This window comes from Leishmania infantum, chromosome 17 (genome assembly GCF_000002875.2).
Source record: "Leishmania infantum JPCM5 genome chromosome 17".
NCBI lineage: Eukaryota > Euglenozoa > Kinetoplastea > Trypanosomatida > Trypanosomatidae > Leishmania > Leishmania infantum.
Genome location: NC_009401.2, coordinates 210,983 through 223,549, shown reverse-complemented (window position 1 = coordinate 223,549; position 12,567 = coordinate 210,983). Strand labels below are relative to the sequence as shown.

The window sequence follows — 12,567 nt, the reverse complement described above, 5'->3', positions numbered from 1 at the left end:
TTCCTCTCTGTCTTTCTCATTGCGGGTGTTCGCTCCTGCGCTGCTTATCGCGTTGTAGACCCCCCCTCCTCCCCTATTTTCTTTGTGGTGTTGTTGTCGCCGCCGATGCGCGCGTGCGCTGTGGGTCATTTTCGATGGGCATTCGCTTTTCTTTTCCATTTTTCTTTTGCCGTGCTTGAGCCTCTGTTGGTTTGCCCCCCCCCCCCCCCCCACACACACACGCCCACTCACAAACGCGAGCTTCACGGGAGAGAGCGGACGTGTTTGTGAGTGTGTGTGCTGCCTATACGCAGAATCGCCGCAGCCTGCCCACCGCTGCCTTATCCTCCGACTCGTTCGACCTCTCCCCATGCCCCCCCCCCCCCACTGAGAAGGATGCACACAGGCGCGCTCTTTAGCAGGTGCTTGGCGTCGTCAGCGCGCACACGCACGCGCCTCCACCCACCCGATGGGGAAGTGCTTTGCTGCTTTCGCTTTTTCTCGCGGAGCGGCGAGCCCCGCTTCCCTTCGTTGCCGCTCCGCGAACACTCAAACAAAAAATTGTTTTCTGCCGAGCTGCACACGGCCGCTCTCCTTTCATCTTCCATGTGCTCTTTGCTTCCTGCTGCTGCCGATGTCTGTCTGTGTGTCTCTGAGTGAGTTTGAGACGGATGTGGGCTGTTTGTGGGTCTCTGCGTGTGTGTGTATGAGGCGAGACAGCGGTTCCCCGAATCGGTCCTGGGTTGCACAGGGTTTTCTTGCTCGAGGACGTGAACTAAGGACCAAGAGAGAGACACGCGCGCACCTACGCATGCCTTGCGAACAATCACGACGTGTTGCCTTGGTGTACCGGGAAAGAGGAAGAGGAAGGTGGTAGTAGTGGTGGGGAGGAGATTACAGAGAAGAGGGCGACCGCAGCAGCAAGTGTGAGAGCGGGGCGCAACACGCGCGCACACACACACACACATGCCTCAAGTAAAAGAAAAAAGGAGGCTAGCCAAACCTCCAGCAACACCATCACATTGATCGCGTGTGCCGTACGGGTCGCGTTTTGCCTCTTTTCCGTGCTTGTTGTACGTTTCTTGAATGGTTTGTGGATGTCGAACGCCCCCTTCCTCTCTCCCTCTACCCCTTTCCTCTGTCAAGTGCGTCTTTTCCTTCGTTTTTTTTTTATCACAGGACTTTGCCGTCTTTGCTCTCTCCCTCTGTGTGTGTGTACGCACACCCAAAGTTGTCTTGCTCGCTCGCCCTCTCGCACACCCACACCCACATTCACACCCCTCCCACCCCTCTATGTCTATCTTGCCTTCTTGTATGCTGTCGTTTGTTTTGTGCCACTTCCGTCCTTTCTCTGTGTCTATGCCTGTATCTGTGAGGTGCCGCTTTCCTCCTCCTGTCTGCTCATCAGGCTTATGCTTCTTCTCTACCGCCGCGTGCATGCTCCTTTCTCCCTCCCTCCCTTTCTCTCACTTCCTTTTCCTTGGTTTCTTATCTTCAAACGTTCAACATCAAACAACAAAAGAAAGATGCTACCGATGCTGAGGGAGGCCAACGTCAGTGATGACCGGCACATGCTCGTTGCTCGTGTGCGAGTACAGGCGTGTCTCCTTGCTTCTGTGACCCTTGTGCGTGCCACGCGCTACTTTGGGCGTTGGGGCTCGCAGTCATTGACGGTGACTTCTCCCTGGCCACACACACGCTTGTATGCGTGTGCACCTTTTTGGGGGGGTGCGTGCGTGAGAGAAAGGGACCGTGAAGACAACGTGGACGTGGAGCGGGTAGGTGATGCGCGAGAGGGGAAGGCGGAAGAGGGAGACTGCGCTGTATATACGTTTTTGGTGAGCGGGCAGTCGGTGAATGCGACGTGGGCGGAGGAGGTGAGAGAAGAGAGAACAGCGGTGACATGCTGACGACACGCAGGCTCGAGGATGTGCTTTCTTATGTTAGGTGTGCACACCTCTTCGATCTCTCTTCCTTTCTCTCTCACGGCTATTGACGTGCAACCCGCAAGAGAAGCTCTCTCGCACACGTAACCCCTCCTCCCCCCTCACCCCTCCCACAAACGCACACGCACGCCCCTCAGCTCGTCATCCCATCACCAACGATTTCTTCTCCGCTCCTTCTCTCTCTTTTAGTTTGTTGTTTCTCTCTCGGGCGCTGCACGCGTCCGCTGACAAGGCGCGCATATGCACTTTGGAGACGCACAAGCCGATGTCGGCTGTCTCCTCTCGCTGTGCTCACTCTCACCGCCATCCTGAGAACCATCATCACCACCACCATTCTCCTCCCCCCATCCCATCTACTTCGCTTGCGCACGCTTCTGCATGGCTGCTGTGTAGGCGCGTTCGAGTTTATGCGAAACATCAGGTCAGGCAAAACGTATAGCTATCTACGCACCCCCTCCCCCCCTACACACACACAAATGGGGCTTGAGCAGTGCTGCTCAAGGCACCTACCAAGCTCATCACACGAGACACAGCAACATGAAAAAAGTAGATGAGTGCCTTAGCTACGCTTTTCTTTGTTTGTTGTGTTCGCCTGCGCGCATCCGCGTGCACGCGCGCCCTTCTTCGCTCCTCTCTCCCACTGCCACACACTGACGCACATCTCAGGACTCCGATGACGCACTGGTACGCTCATTGTTATCATAAGTACTTCCGCCGATGCCCCTCCTCCTTTTGCTCTTCCTTCCACACTTCATGCTCGCTTCCAGTTTTTTTTTTCCGCCTCGCGCGCTCGCTCTCTTCATTGTCCAGCCAACCAACACGCGAGAGGGACAACGCTGGTGAGCAGGGGTGCATCACGTGGCACTCAAGCAGGCCCCATCACGCACACACCGCATAGCAACGGAGGGCGAAGCAGCGGAGACGAAGAGCACACAGAGAAGGGAGAAGGCAGCGGAATGCATGTGCGCGTACGGACAAGCTAACCTTGAATGCGGAGATGTGGTGGTAGACTGCAGATGCTCCTCAGCGACGGCAGTGGCCACGGACAAACCGTCGGAGGACAGCGCGGCAGGAGCGCGAAGGATGCGTGTAAGTGGGAGGGACTGTGAAACGGTCTGCATCGAAGGGGTGAGAGTAAAAGAGCCGCGTAGGAGTTGCCCTTCCGTCGACCTGCTCGCGTGTCTCTCCCTCTCCTGAGCCTTTACATCGATACCCTCAACTCGCCACGTCTCTTGCTCCCCTGCCATATATACCCCTATCCCTGTTTATCGTCACTTGCGCCGCCGCTCCGTCCACCACCTCAATCACCGTCCACCCGCTGCTTGGCTTCGACGAGTTTGTGAGGACACCGCACACAACGCAGATGGCACGGGGCTTTCGCGTCTGCTGCTGCCCTCCTTCGTGTGGACCTCACACGCGCGGTCACTTGTTCGCTAGTGCGCGTGTGTGACGGTGCATTGGTGTGATGGCGCTGGTTCACACATGACTGCCCATGACGTGCTCCTCTGCTTTTCTTTCTCTATACCCTCCCCACATGACGACATGGTGAGATGGCGAGGTGAGGGGGTGGGGAGGGGGCCACAGCGCCCCGGCGCGCGGCCTCACAGGGCCCAGTGCACCCCCCACTCTCCCTCTCTCCTTGTGGGAGAAAGCCAGGCGGTCCCGCCCCCCGCCCTATCCCCAGCCAAATGCCGAGCCGCCCCTCTGGTGGCCACAGGGCCAAGCACCGGCGACGCGCGGGGGCCAGAGCGATGCACGGCGACTGATGTCGGCGGTCAGGTCGTGGATGGCGCGGCGCCGGAGCGGCCAGCGACCGCGAGCACGCTTGTGCCGCCGACATGACAAGCCGAGTGCCGGCGTGGCTCGAAGGCATCTGTCACCCGGCCCTCGCTGCCCACTGGTGGAGGGAGCCTGCGCCACCGCGAGGGGGGTGCACCGGGGGCGGTGGCCGGCATGACGGGAGCGGCTGTGAGGCTGCCTGCGGAGTGGGGTGTGGGTGGAGTCCGCTGCCGAGGCCGTGCTCTCAGATGGCTGAGCCGGCGCACTGCTGCACCGGCGTGCGCCTAGGGCTGCGCCGCGCCACGCGACGGGTGGCCTGTGGCAGCGCCGGGGAGGCTCGAGGGCGGAGGTGGACCTCGCGTTGCCTGGCAGAGGAGTGGACTCACATTGGAATAGAAGAAAGAATGCCACTGCTGCTCTCCGTGCGCTCTTTGCGTGCCGCTCGTCGACTCTGTGAGCGACGGCGCCTACATCACGAACGGTTGCGAAGATGATTGCCATGAATGTCTTGTGCTATGCGTTGGGGGTGTGCTCCCCGCCACCCACAGCAACCCTTGCCTCATGTGACTCACCCACCATTTCCTTTTGCACGACGCCTTGCCTTCCTGTTCGGATACACGCGCACGAACGCGTGGACGCGCTCCGCTACCACTGCCACCGCCATCCTCACCCGACGTCAAGTCAAACGCCCTCGATAACAGATAGTAGCAACACGGAAAAAGAAATAACAGACAGCGCTGGGGAGAGACGAACGACAAAGGAGAAGGGAGAGGGCCAGCGACAGCGGCACCATCACCGGGGACCGCGGGAATTGAGACGTGTTCGCAGGCAGAGGGACCACGCCTCTGTCTCTGTCTCTCTCCCTCGCCCTTTCCTTTGCGTCCTGTGCGGCTTGCGCCTACGCGGCGGATTTACCGTCCTCCGCTTTCTTCCACACTTGGCCACTGCGCTGCTGGTTAGAGGGCGGCCAAGCAGAGGCCATAAGAGGCGGCGGGGGGGGAAGGGGAACACCGAAGCCTTCCCTGCTCGCGTGGCATTTCGCTTGTGGTTTGGCCGTGATTTCGCGCACGCTCGAACTGGTGGTGTGACCTGGCGGTAGCGAACAAGCGTCGAAGGGCGCCACGTAAAGGTGAAGAGCTCCCCGTCCCTACTACGCCTCCAGGCACTTACTTACGCACGCTTTAAATCATCATCTCCCTCTCTCTGCGTGTGCCTGTACACATCGATCCATCCACCCCTCCTCCATCCATCCTGTCCGCCGTTTTCCGACGCTCCTCGCTGCGCGCATCAGTCAGAGGCGTTCTTTTCGTGTGGTGTTGTGTTGGTGCCGTTTCTTCGAAGTTTGTTGCAAGGCACTGCTCTCTGTCGCTGACTGCATCCGGCCGTCTCTCTGCGTCTGGGTCTGCGCACACGCAAACCACGTACAGGGCGTCCTTCGCTCTCGCCGTGCTTCTCCTTCCCTGGCCCTTCCGAACCTTGCTCTTTAGCATGCTTGTAATGCACTCCTCGACAAGTGGCGGCGTTGCGGCGCAGCGCCGACGTCGTCTGCCAGCGCTGTTCTTCAGCCTCTTGATATGTGTGTACTTGAGCAGTGGCAGTATCGGCAGTAGGTGGGGGCTTCTCCCAGCGCACGCCGCCGCTCCTCAGCACTCCTCCTCCCAGGTTCGAAGCACCCAGAGTAGCGATGGCGCTAGTCACGTCTACGCAAGTCTGAAGGAGTTGAACGAGCTGGTGCTCGGCGCGCCGCACACATTTGAAGCGGTGACCAGCGATCTCCGCGATGTGGCAGTGACCGTGCCGACCGACGAGGAGGTCGCTGCGGCTGTGCAGCACGCACGCGATGAGGGCCGCCGCGCAGGCCTCTCTGCACAGGCCCAATATCCAGCATCAGCCGGTGAGGGCATCACCGATGCAGCGAGCGCTGAGGCGACGGCGTCCATGTGTGCGACGGACTTTACGTGCCCCCGCTCGTCCGTGGCGTGGGCCAGCGGCTCCTTCACGGCTGGAGAGTTGCTCACGCCGCACAGTCTCTCACTGCCGGTCGGTCTGACGCTGAAGCTCAGCCTGTGCTGCCAGTACAGGTTCGATGGCACGCTGCTGCGGAGCGCGGAGCTGTACGACATTTTTCTTCAAGAGCTGCTGCGGGCCTCGCCGTTCCAAGTACTAAGCGCAGCCGAGAAGCGGGAGCTGTTCCCGCAGGCGCTGATCTTTGCCGTCGACACTTGGGGCCGCCGACGGGTGTACAACACCAGCTACGTCCTGACAGACGCAGATGTCGCAGAGCACAACGATGGAGATGGTGACGTGCTGGTGCTGACAACAGGCGCTCTCTCCCCAGCGGCGCTGCTCAAGCTGATAACATCTTCCCCATCGCTTTCTGCTGGCCGAAGGAGTGGATTAGGCCCCAATCACGAGGCGTCCTCCGCTGATCCGGCGATTGCAGCACGGACCGGCGCTCGCGCTGTTCCAACACGAGGAAAGGTGGAAGCGGAGAGTAGCGAAACGCTGGACACGGCATTGCTAGCGGCGGACACCGACATGCAGCTTCACATTACGAGCCGCGTGGTCAAGTGCAAATGCCCGCACATTCTGACTGTAATGCCGCCGCTGCACATGCAGCGAGATGCGCTGCCACCGATCAATATTGTAGGACTCGGCTCTCACTGCGGCGTTCCAACATCGTCGAACAACACCGACGGCGCCGATGTGCCTCAGTCGGCACACCCGCCGTTTTCCGCGTCGCAGCGCATTCGCAGAGTCCGTGGCGCGGACGGCACCGTTGCCTTCGCCGTTTCCTTCGAGGTCACCCCGCCAGTGCCCCCCACCTCGCTGGTGACTTGGACAGTGCGCAGCGTAGTCGCGGAGGGCGTGGAGGCCGGCAGCGCCGCCCCACAGGGGGATCGGTCTTGGACTGATAGACATCATAGCGGCAGCAGCATCAGAGGTCCCGGCACTTCCCCTACATACAGCCCGCTCATCTTGCGGCACTCGCGGCTGCTGCCAGTACCACACTACTCTGCTAGCAGCACGGGGGGCGACATCGGGCCTTTCGCGGTATCGACCTCAACAGACAGTCGCCTGCTGCGCAGCTCTGCTACTAGTCCGTTCTTTGCTGTCGAGCCGAACGTTCGCTACGAAGTCTCTGTCCGCATCTCACGCCAGCCGCTCGATCCAGCTCTTCTCGCCCGTGGGGCCAGAGCTTCGGGCGGAGATCAGGGACAGGGTGAGCCTGCGGTGGGTTTCAGAGCTGCTGAGACGGCCTCCTGGCCATCTGCCGCCACCGCGTCGGCTGAGCGCGTGGCGCATGGCCATTTCGTCCTTCGGCTGCCGTTGAACCGCACATGGGCGCTGCCGTCTGTCCACCCTGCGCCACACTTCGGGTTTCGACGCTCCATGCGACTGACGAACCGCACGATGGCGCGTGCTGCCGTGATGGCCGCCCTCGACCCGTTCTACCCACTACACTCCGCCTCCCCCACGTCATCATTGGAGTCTGCTGGTAGCGCGAGCGCTGAGGCCAGCGGTGCTGGGTGGTTCGGTGGAGCTGGACACCGCTTGGTCGGTGGTGGCAGCAGCGGCGCTGTGCTCGGCCGCCGGCGGCCCTTGGCCTACTACGGCTACTGGGAGAACGCACCGTTGCGCGATCAGCCGCTGCCACAGCATCCCACTCGCGTGCTGGCCAATCCGTACACGAACACGTCTGCGCCAGCTCGGAAAGCCGACGACACAGACGGGGATGGCGAGGCCGGCAGCGCATTGGTGCCTCTCTTTCTCGGCCGCAACCTTGTCGCCTACCTTGTGCGCGACGTCGACGATGTCTGTGATCCTGTCGTCCTGGAGAGGCGCGAAGTGTGGGCGGTTCAGGCCCACATCACCACCCCTGGGCCAGCGACGGCGTGCGGGGAGCATCAGGACGTGTCGGCGCTGATTCTGCGGCAACTGCTCCTGCGAATGCGAGTGGAGCCGAAGCTGGAGGTTACCGTGCCGAATACGACGTGGCTCGCCGACCCACAGCAGCTTGCGGAGGCAGCGCCCGAAGGGTCCTACCGCTGCGAGGCACGCAGCAGTCCGCCAGCTACGTCGATGACAGCGAAGGACACGGGCGCCGCCTCGCTGGCCGTGTGTGTCGCGGCCCCCGATGCGCAACGGGACGCCAGCGAGGTGCATGCCTCTGTACGCATGAGTCATCGCGGCGTGTACGAGGTGGTGTGGGTGGCGCGAGTTGCCGTGCGCGAGGAGCGGCTGATTGGTACGGCAAACCTGGACCCACTCTACACCAGAGTCATCCCAGTGACCGCGAGTGCCAAGGCGGCAGCCTCTGGACTGTTCATTGTGGAGGTGTATTCTCGCCCGCTGCTGGTGGTACGACGTCTGGCGAGCTACCCGCGCGTGGTCGCCGTGGAGCTGCCTATGCATGCACGGCGCTGGGTGGTGTCGGCTCCACGTGCTCTCGCAGACCTAACATCGCCGCTCGCAGCTTCTTCAACTTCTCCCGCAGCTCCGCAGCAGCGCCAAAGTGCTCCCCGTGGCGGCGGCAGCAGCGGCGCAGATGTTTTGAGCAACAACGCACCCACCGGCTACTGGCGCTCGAGCCCCCCGCTGCGCGTCCTGTCAGTGGATGAGCAGCTCACAGCGGAGCTGGACACGAACAGCGTGCCCAACGTGCAACGCATGCTGCCAAACGGCACCCTCGAGTTTGTCGCGCAGGACACTGGCGAAGCACTGTCGCTGACCGTCGTCATCGACGGAGCGGTACACTCCTTTGCCTACACGTCGCAGTGCCCGGACACGCACGTCGAGTACCAGATATACGTGGTTCCCCTCCCACCCCCGCCCATCGTACCGGCGTTCGCGCCCATCTACACGGAGGAGGGGTGCGTGCTGCTCGTGGCACCGCGTGAGGTGCGTAAGGATGAGGTAGCGGAGTGGCTCGTGCCGCCGTGCGTGTCGGCGCGGCACCCGCCGTACCTGGTACAGCGCACTATCCCGGTCGAGGAGCAGGAGGAGACGCAGATCATCACGACCGCCGTGGATGGTGGGAGCCCGCTGGCCCTCACGACTGCGGCTGCCGCATCTAGACCTGTGACAGCGTTGATGGCGTGCGGCGTGGAGGCGTATCACCACTGTGATGTCGTGTGGTCTGTGCGCAACCTCGTCGCGGCAGTGGAGAAGACATACTCGCTGCGGCGATGCCAGCGGCCACCTGACGTCGTCTTTCACGAAAAAGGCCGTCACCAGCGCATCTCGTATCCGCATGCTAAAGTGTTTGCACTGCCCTCGCTGACTGAGGTCGCCTACACTCGCGTCAACGCCTCGGTCTTGGCGTCTGTAGGTGCTGCATCCGCGTCAACGGACGCGGCTAAGGTCGTCAGTCGCCACCGCCGCCATCGCCGTGTGATACCCGTTGTCGGCTTTGCAGCCGACATTGGGTACTCCTTCAACTACACAGGTCAGCAGAACTACTTCGAGATGGTCCTGCGCCCTGTTCAGGATGCGGTTGCTCACCAGCTCTGGAACACGCAGCACGATTACGTGGCGGGCGATGACGGGCCAATGGTGTTACGCAGGCGAACCGGCATGAGCGTGCAGCAGGAACAGGAAGACACGCCGACGGGCGGTGCCGGCACTGAGGAGTTGGATGTCGACGCCGCAACCGCCGGCAGCGAGACTGTAGAGGCCGAGGGCGCGTTCTGGGGTGAGTACCATGCCAACAAGGCGTCCGAATCACGTAAGACGTTAACGTCGCCGGCAGAGCGTGCTGCCGAGCTGGCGGAGCAGCAAGCACGCCGCCGTCGCCGCCGCCAGCTCGATGAGCAGCTCGACACCAAGCTGGAAGAGACATACACACTTCTGCACGAGGCAGAGGCGCGCCGGCTGAGAGTCGCGGGGGTGGGCAACGCATCGCTGTTCTTGATGGACTATGTCGTGCGGAGCTCTCCTGAGCGGTTGAGCGCCGAAGTAGAGGCCGAGAAGCATGAGTTTGTGCGGCGTGGCATGTGCGTGGAGAAGCCGGGCTCCGCTGCCGTTCTCGCTGTCAACCCCCGCGGCGTCGTCCGCGAGGACGAGCGCTACGGCACGGTGTTGCCTCCACCGCCGCCCCCTGCTGTAGCTGTCTTGCCGTTCTGCGCCCCGCAGTACACCTTCGCCCGCTACCCGGAGCTGTTTTCCGTGTACGGTTACGAATTCACGTGGGCGTGCCCTGACGCCGCGGTCATGACGGTCGAGAAGCACCACCCGACGCACTCGGTGCTTTATCACACTCCAGAGCGCTACGGCAGGGCCGCGGCGGCGCCGCCGGCGAATGCCAGCGAGGCGCTCTGCCAGCTGACCGTCGCTAACCACATCACACACACAGAGCAGCGTGACTGGTTTCTAGTAAGGCGCGTGTATCCGAGTCCGCTGCCAGCCACGGCCCTTGTCGTGCTCAGTCACAACGCAGCCGACTCGCTGCAGGTGGTGCCGCCGCCGTCGTCGGCGACGCCCAAGTCTCGGCCGAGCCGCACTAGCAGCAGTCGTGGTACAGTGAGTAGAAGCGACACGGCACAGCGACAGGCCGCCGCTGCACCGCCTGTCATCATCACCATGGAAAAGCTTTACACTACACCCGCCAACACGTATCCCTTCGCCAGGGCGCGGCACATTGTCGGCAAGAGCGCCGTCCTGCACGTGGACGCCCCATCAGACCCGGCCATGGCGCGGTGGGCTGTCACGAGCGTCGTCCCGGCCGCTTCCATCACGGTTGGATCGCAGGTGCTCATGGACAACGTCGAGTTTCAACCGCTGCCCCTTCACCCGGCTGCCGTGGCCCGCGACAGAGGCGGCTCGACGGTTCTCATCAAAGGGCTGCATACGCCGGGGCTCTACACGATCACGCACTCTCTGCCGGATCCCGAGAACCCGAACGTGTGCCCGCCGGTGGCTCTTACGGAGATGCTCGACGTGTTCCACGCGCAGGTGGTGGAGAAGGAGCTGTATGTGTGCGGCGACACCGCGGCACTGCAGGCTGTGCCCATCCCGCGCGAGATCGCACATGAGTTTGTTGGCCAGTGGGAGGTGATGTCGCTGGCGACGGACGAGAACACGGTGTGGACGGCGGACGCGAACTTTACGGGAATCCATTTTGATCAGGGCACGCAGGCGGAGACGCTGGTGCATGGCCTGCCGTTCGGCGTCGTGACAGTGCGCTGGGCCGTCTACCGGCTTCTCCCGTTACCTACAGATGCCGCCTCCCCACCGCCGTCTTTGACAGCCTCAGGCGAGTACGTGAGCGGCCTTGGCACAAGTGAGCGCACTGCGTCAGCGGCATCAGAGGCGCAGCATCGCGTTCTTGTCGACCACGACACAGTGGAGGTGTTTGTTCTGACAGAGAATTTGCCTTCGCATCGCCTCGTGACTCTGGCTGATCGCGCGACGATCCTGATGACGTCCTCGACGCAGAACTGGCACTTGGAAGCGGAGATGACGGGCCCCGGTGCGACTGCGGCTGTGGATGGTGCGACACAGGCGCGCATGAGTCTGCGCAGCATCCACAACTACAGCAACGGCGAAGCAGCGGCCTTTTTTTTCCCCTCCGACGGCTCTACCGCCGACGCCCCCGCGCATGCGGCGTTCCACACCTACTTCGGTCTGCATCCTCGCCCTGGCGGTGGGGTGCTCGTGCTGGAACAGCTCCCTGTTGGCACGGTGTACCTCCACTACGACCTTGTGCCGTCTCGCAGCATCTTTGGTCGGATGGAGGGGCATATGTGCACGTTGAAGGGCCACTACGAGGTGGAGCGCGTCTCCGCCTACCTGACCGCAACAACCTCCATGGACCACGAGTGCGACGGCTACACCGGCAAGGGGCGCATCACGCTGTGCTTGCACACCGAGGGAGCACCGGCAACGGAAAGTGACGGTTTGAAAGAGAAATGGCGGAAACCCCCTCGTCCGCCTCCGCGGACGAAGCGGCAGCCACAGTCGTCTCGCGAAGACGTGCAGTTTTGGCAGAGCCAGGTTCGCCTTATCGACCCTGCGACACTGGAGGACACCGTCAAGCGCGGTGCGCGCGAGGTGGAGCGGCTCAGCGGCGGGCGGTGCGTGACGCCGTGGTGGGTATCACCGACGACACGGTGGTTCAACCCATCCTACACCTCAGCGAGTACTGCCTCCTTGCCAGGCCGGTGCATATCATTCACGGTCAAGGCAGGCCGTCACTTGTCACCGCGCGAGGTGTCGCAGCCGCTGTTCATGGCAGTGCCGCGGGCTTCTTCGCCGTCCACACCGACGTTGGCGGTGGCCGCAGGCGTGTACACGGATCGGGCGGGAGACGGCAGCTCTACAGGAGGTGCAATGCATACCACTGGCGTGTGCCCCTTCCACGGCGACTTCATCTCGACCCGCATCATCGATGGCGCGCCGGGCGCTGAGGCGGGTTTGACCGCTGGCACTAGCGCCGCACGCGGGAGGAAGAAGGGGATTGGGCACGACGGTGCCGACGCTGCGACATCGCCCTTTGGCCTCTCACAGTTGTTTCAGCTGGGGCTGCCGCATACCTTGGGTGACGCGGCTTTTGCCTTCGCCTCTACGTTACTGGGCCGTGATGGCAGTGCGGAGGCAGACGACGGCAGCGACGAGGACGGCGTATGGGGTATTCGCTATCTGCCGGTGCTCCAACCTGCGACACTGCGGCGCGCCAACGCGACGATGAGGCCGATGGTCGGGTTGCGCGGGGTGCAGGACGACGTGACGTACGAGGTGAACATTAGCGGCCGAACCGCGACCTTCGGCAGGCCGGCGCAGGATTCAGCGGAGCAGGCATCAGAGGCCATAGTGCTGCTGCGGCTTGACCTTAGCCACCCGAGGCAACTTGGGCTATGTCTCC

General features: G+C 62.3%; 1 protein-coding gene across 1 annotated transcript; it reads left to right on the top strand.

Annotated features, from left to right (window-relative positions):
• Positions 1-5,642: 5,642 nt before the first annotated feature.
• LINJ_17_0530 (conserved hypothetical protein) lies at positions 5,643-12,566 on the top strand (the record flags this gene model as incomplete). Its single annotated transcript, XM_001464675.2, has 1 exon — positions 5,643-12,566. A coding segment is annotated over one exon (6,924 nt), but the record flags the coding sequence as incomplete, so codon positions are not given.
• Position 12,567: the final 1 nt, after the last annotated feature.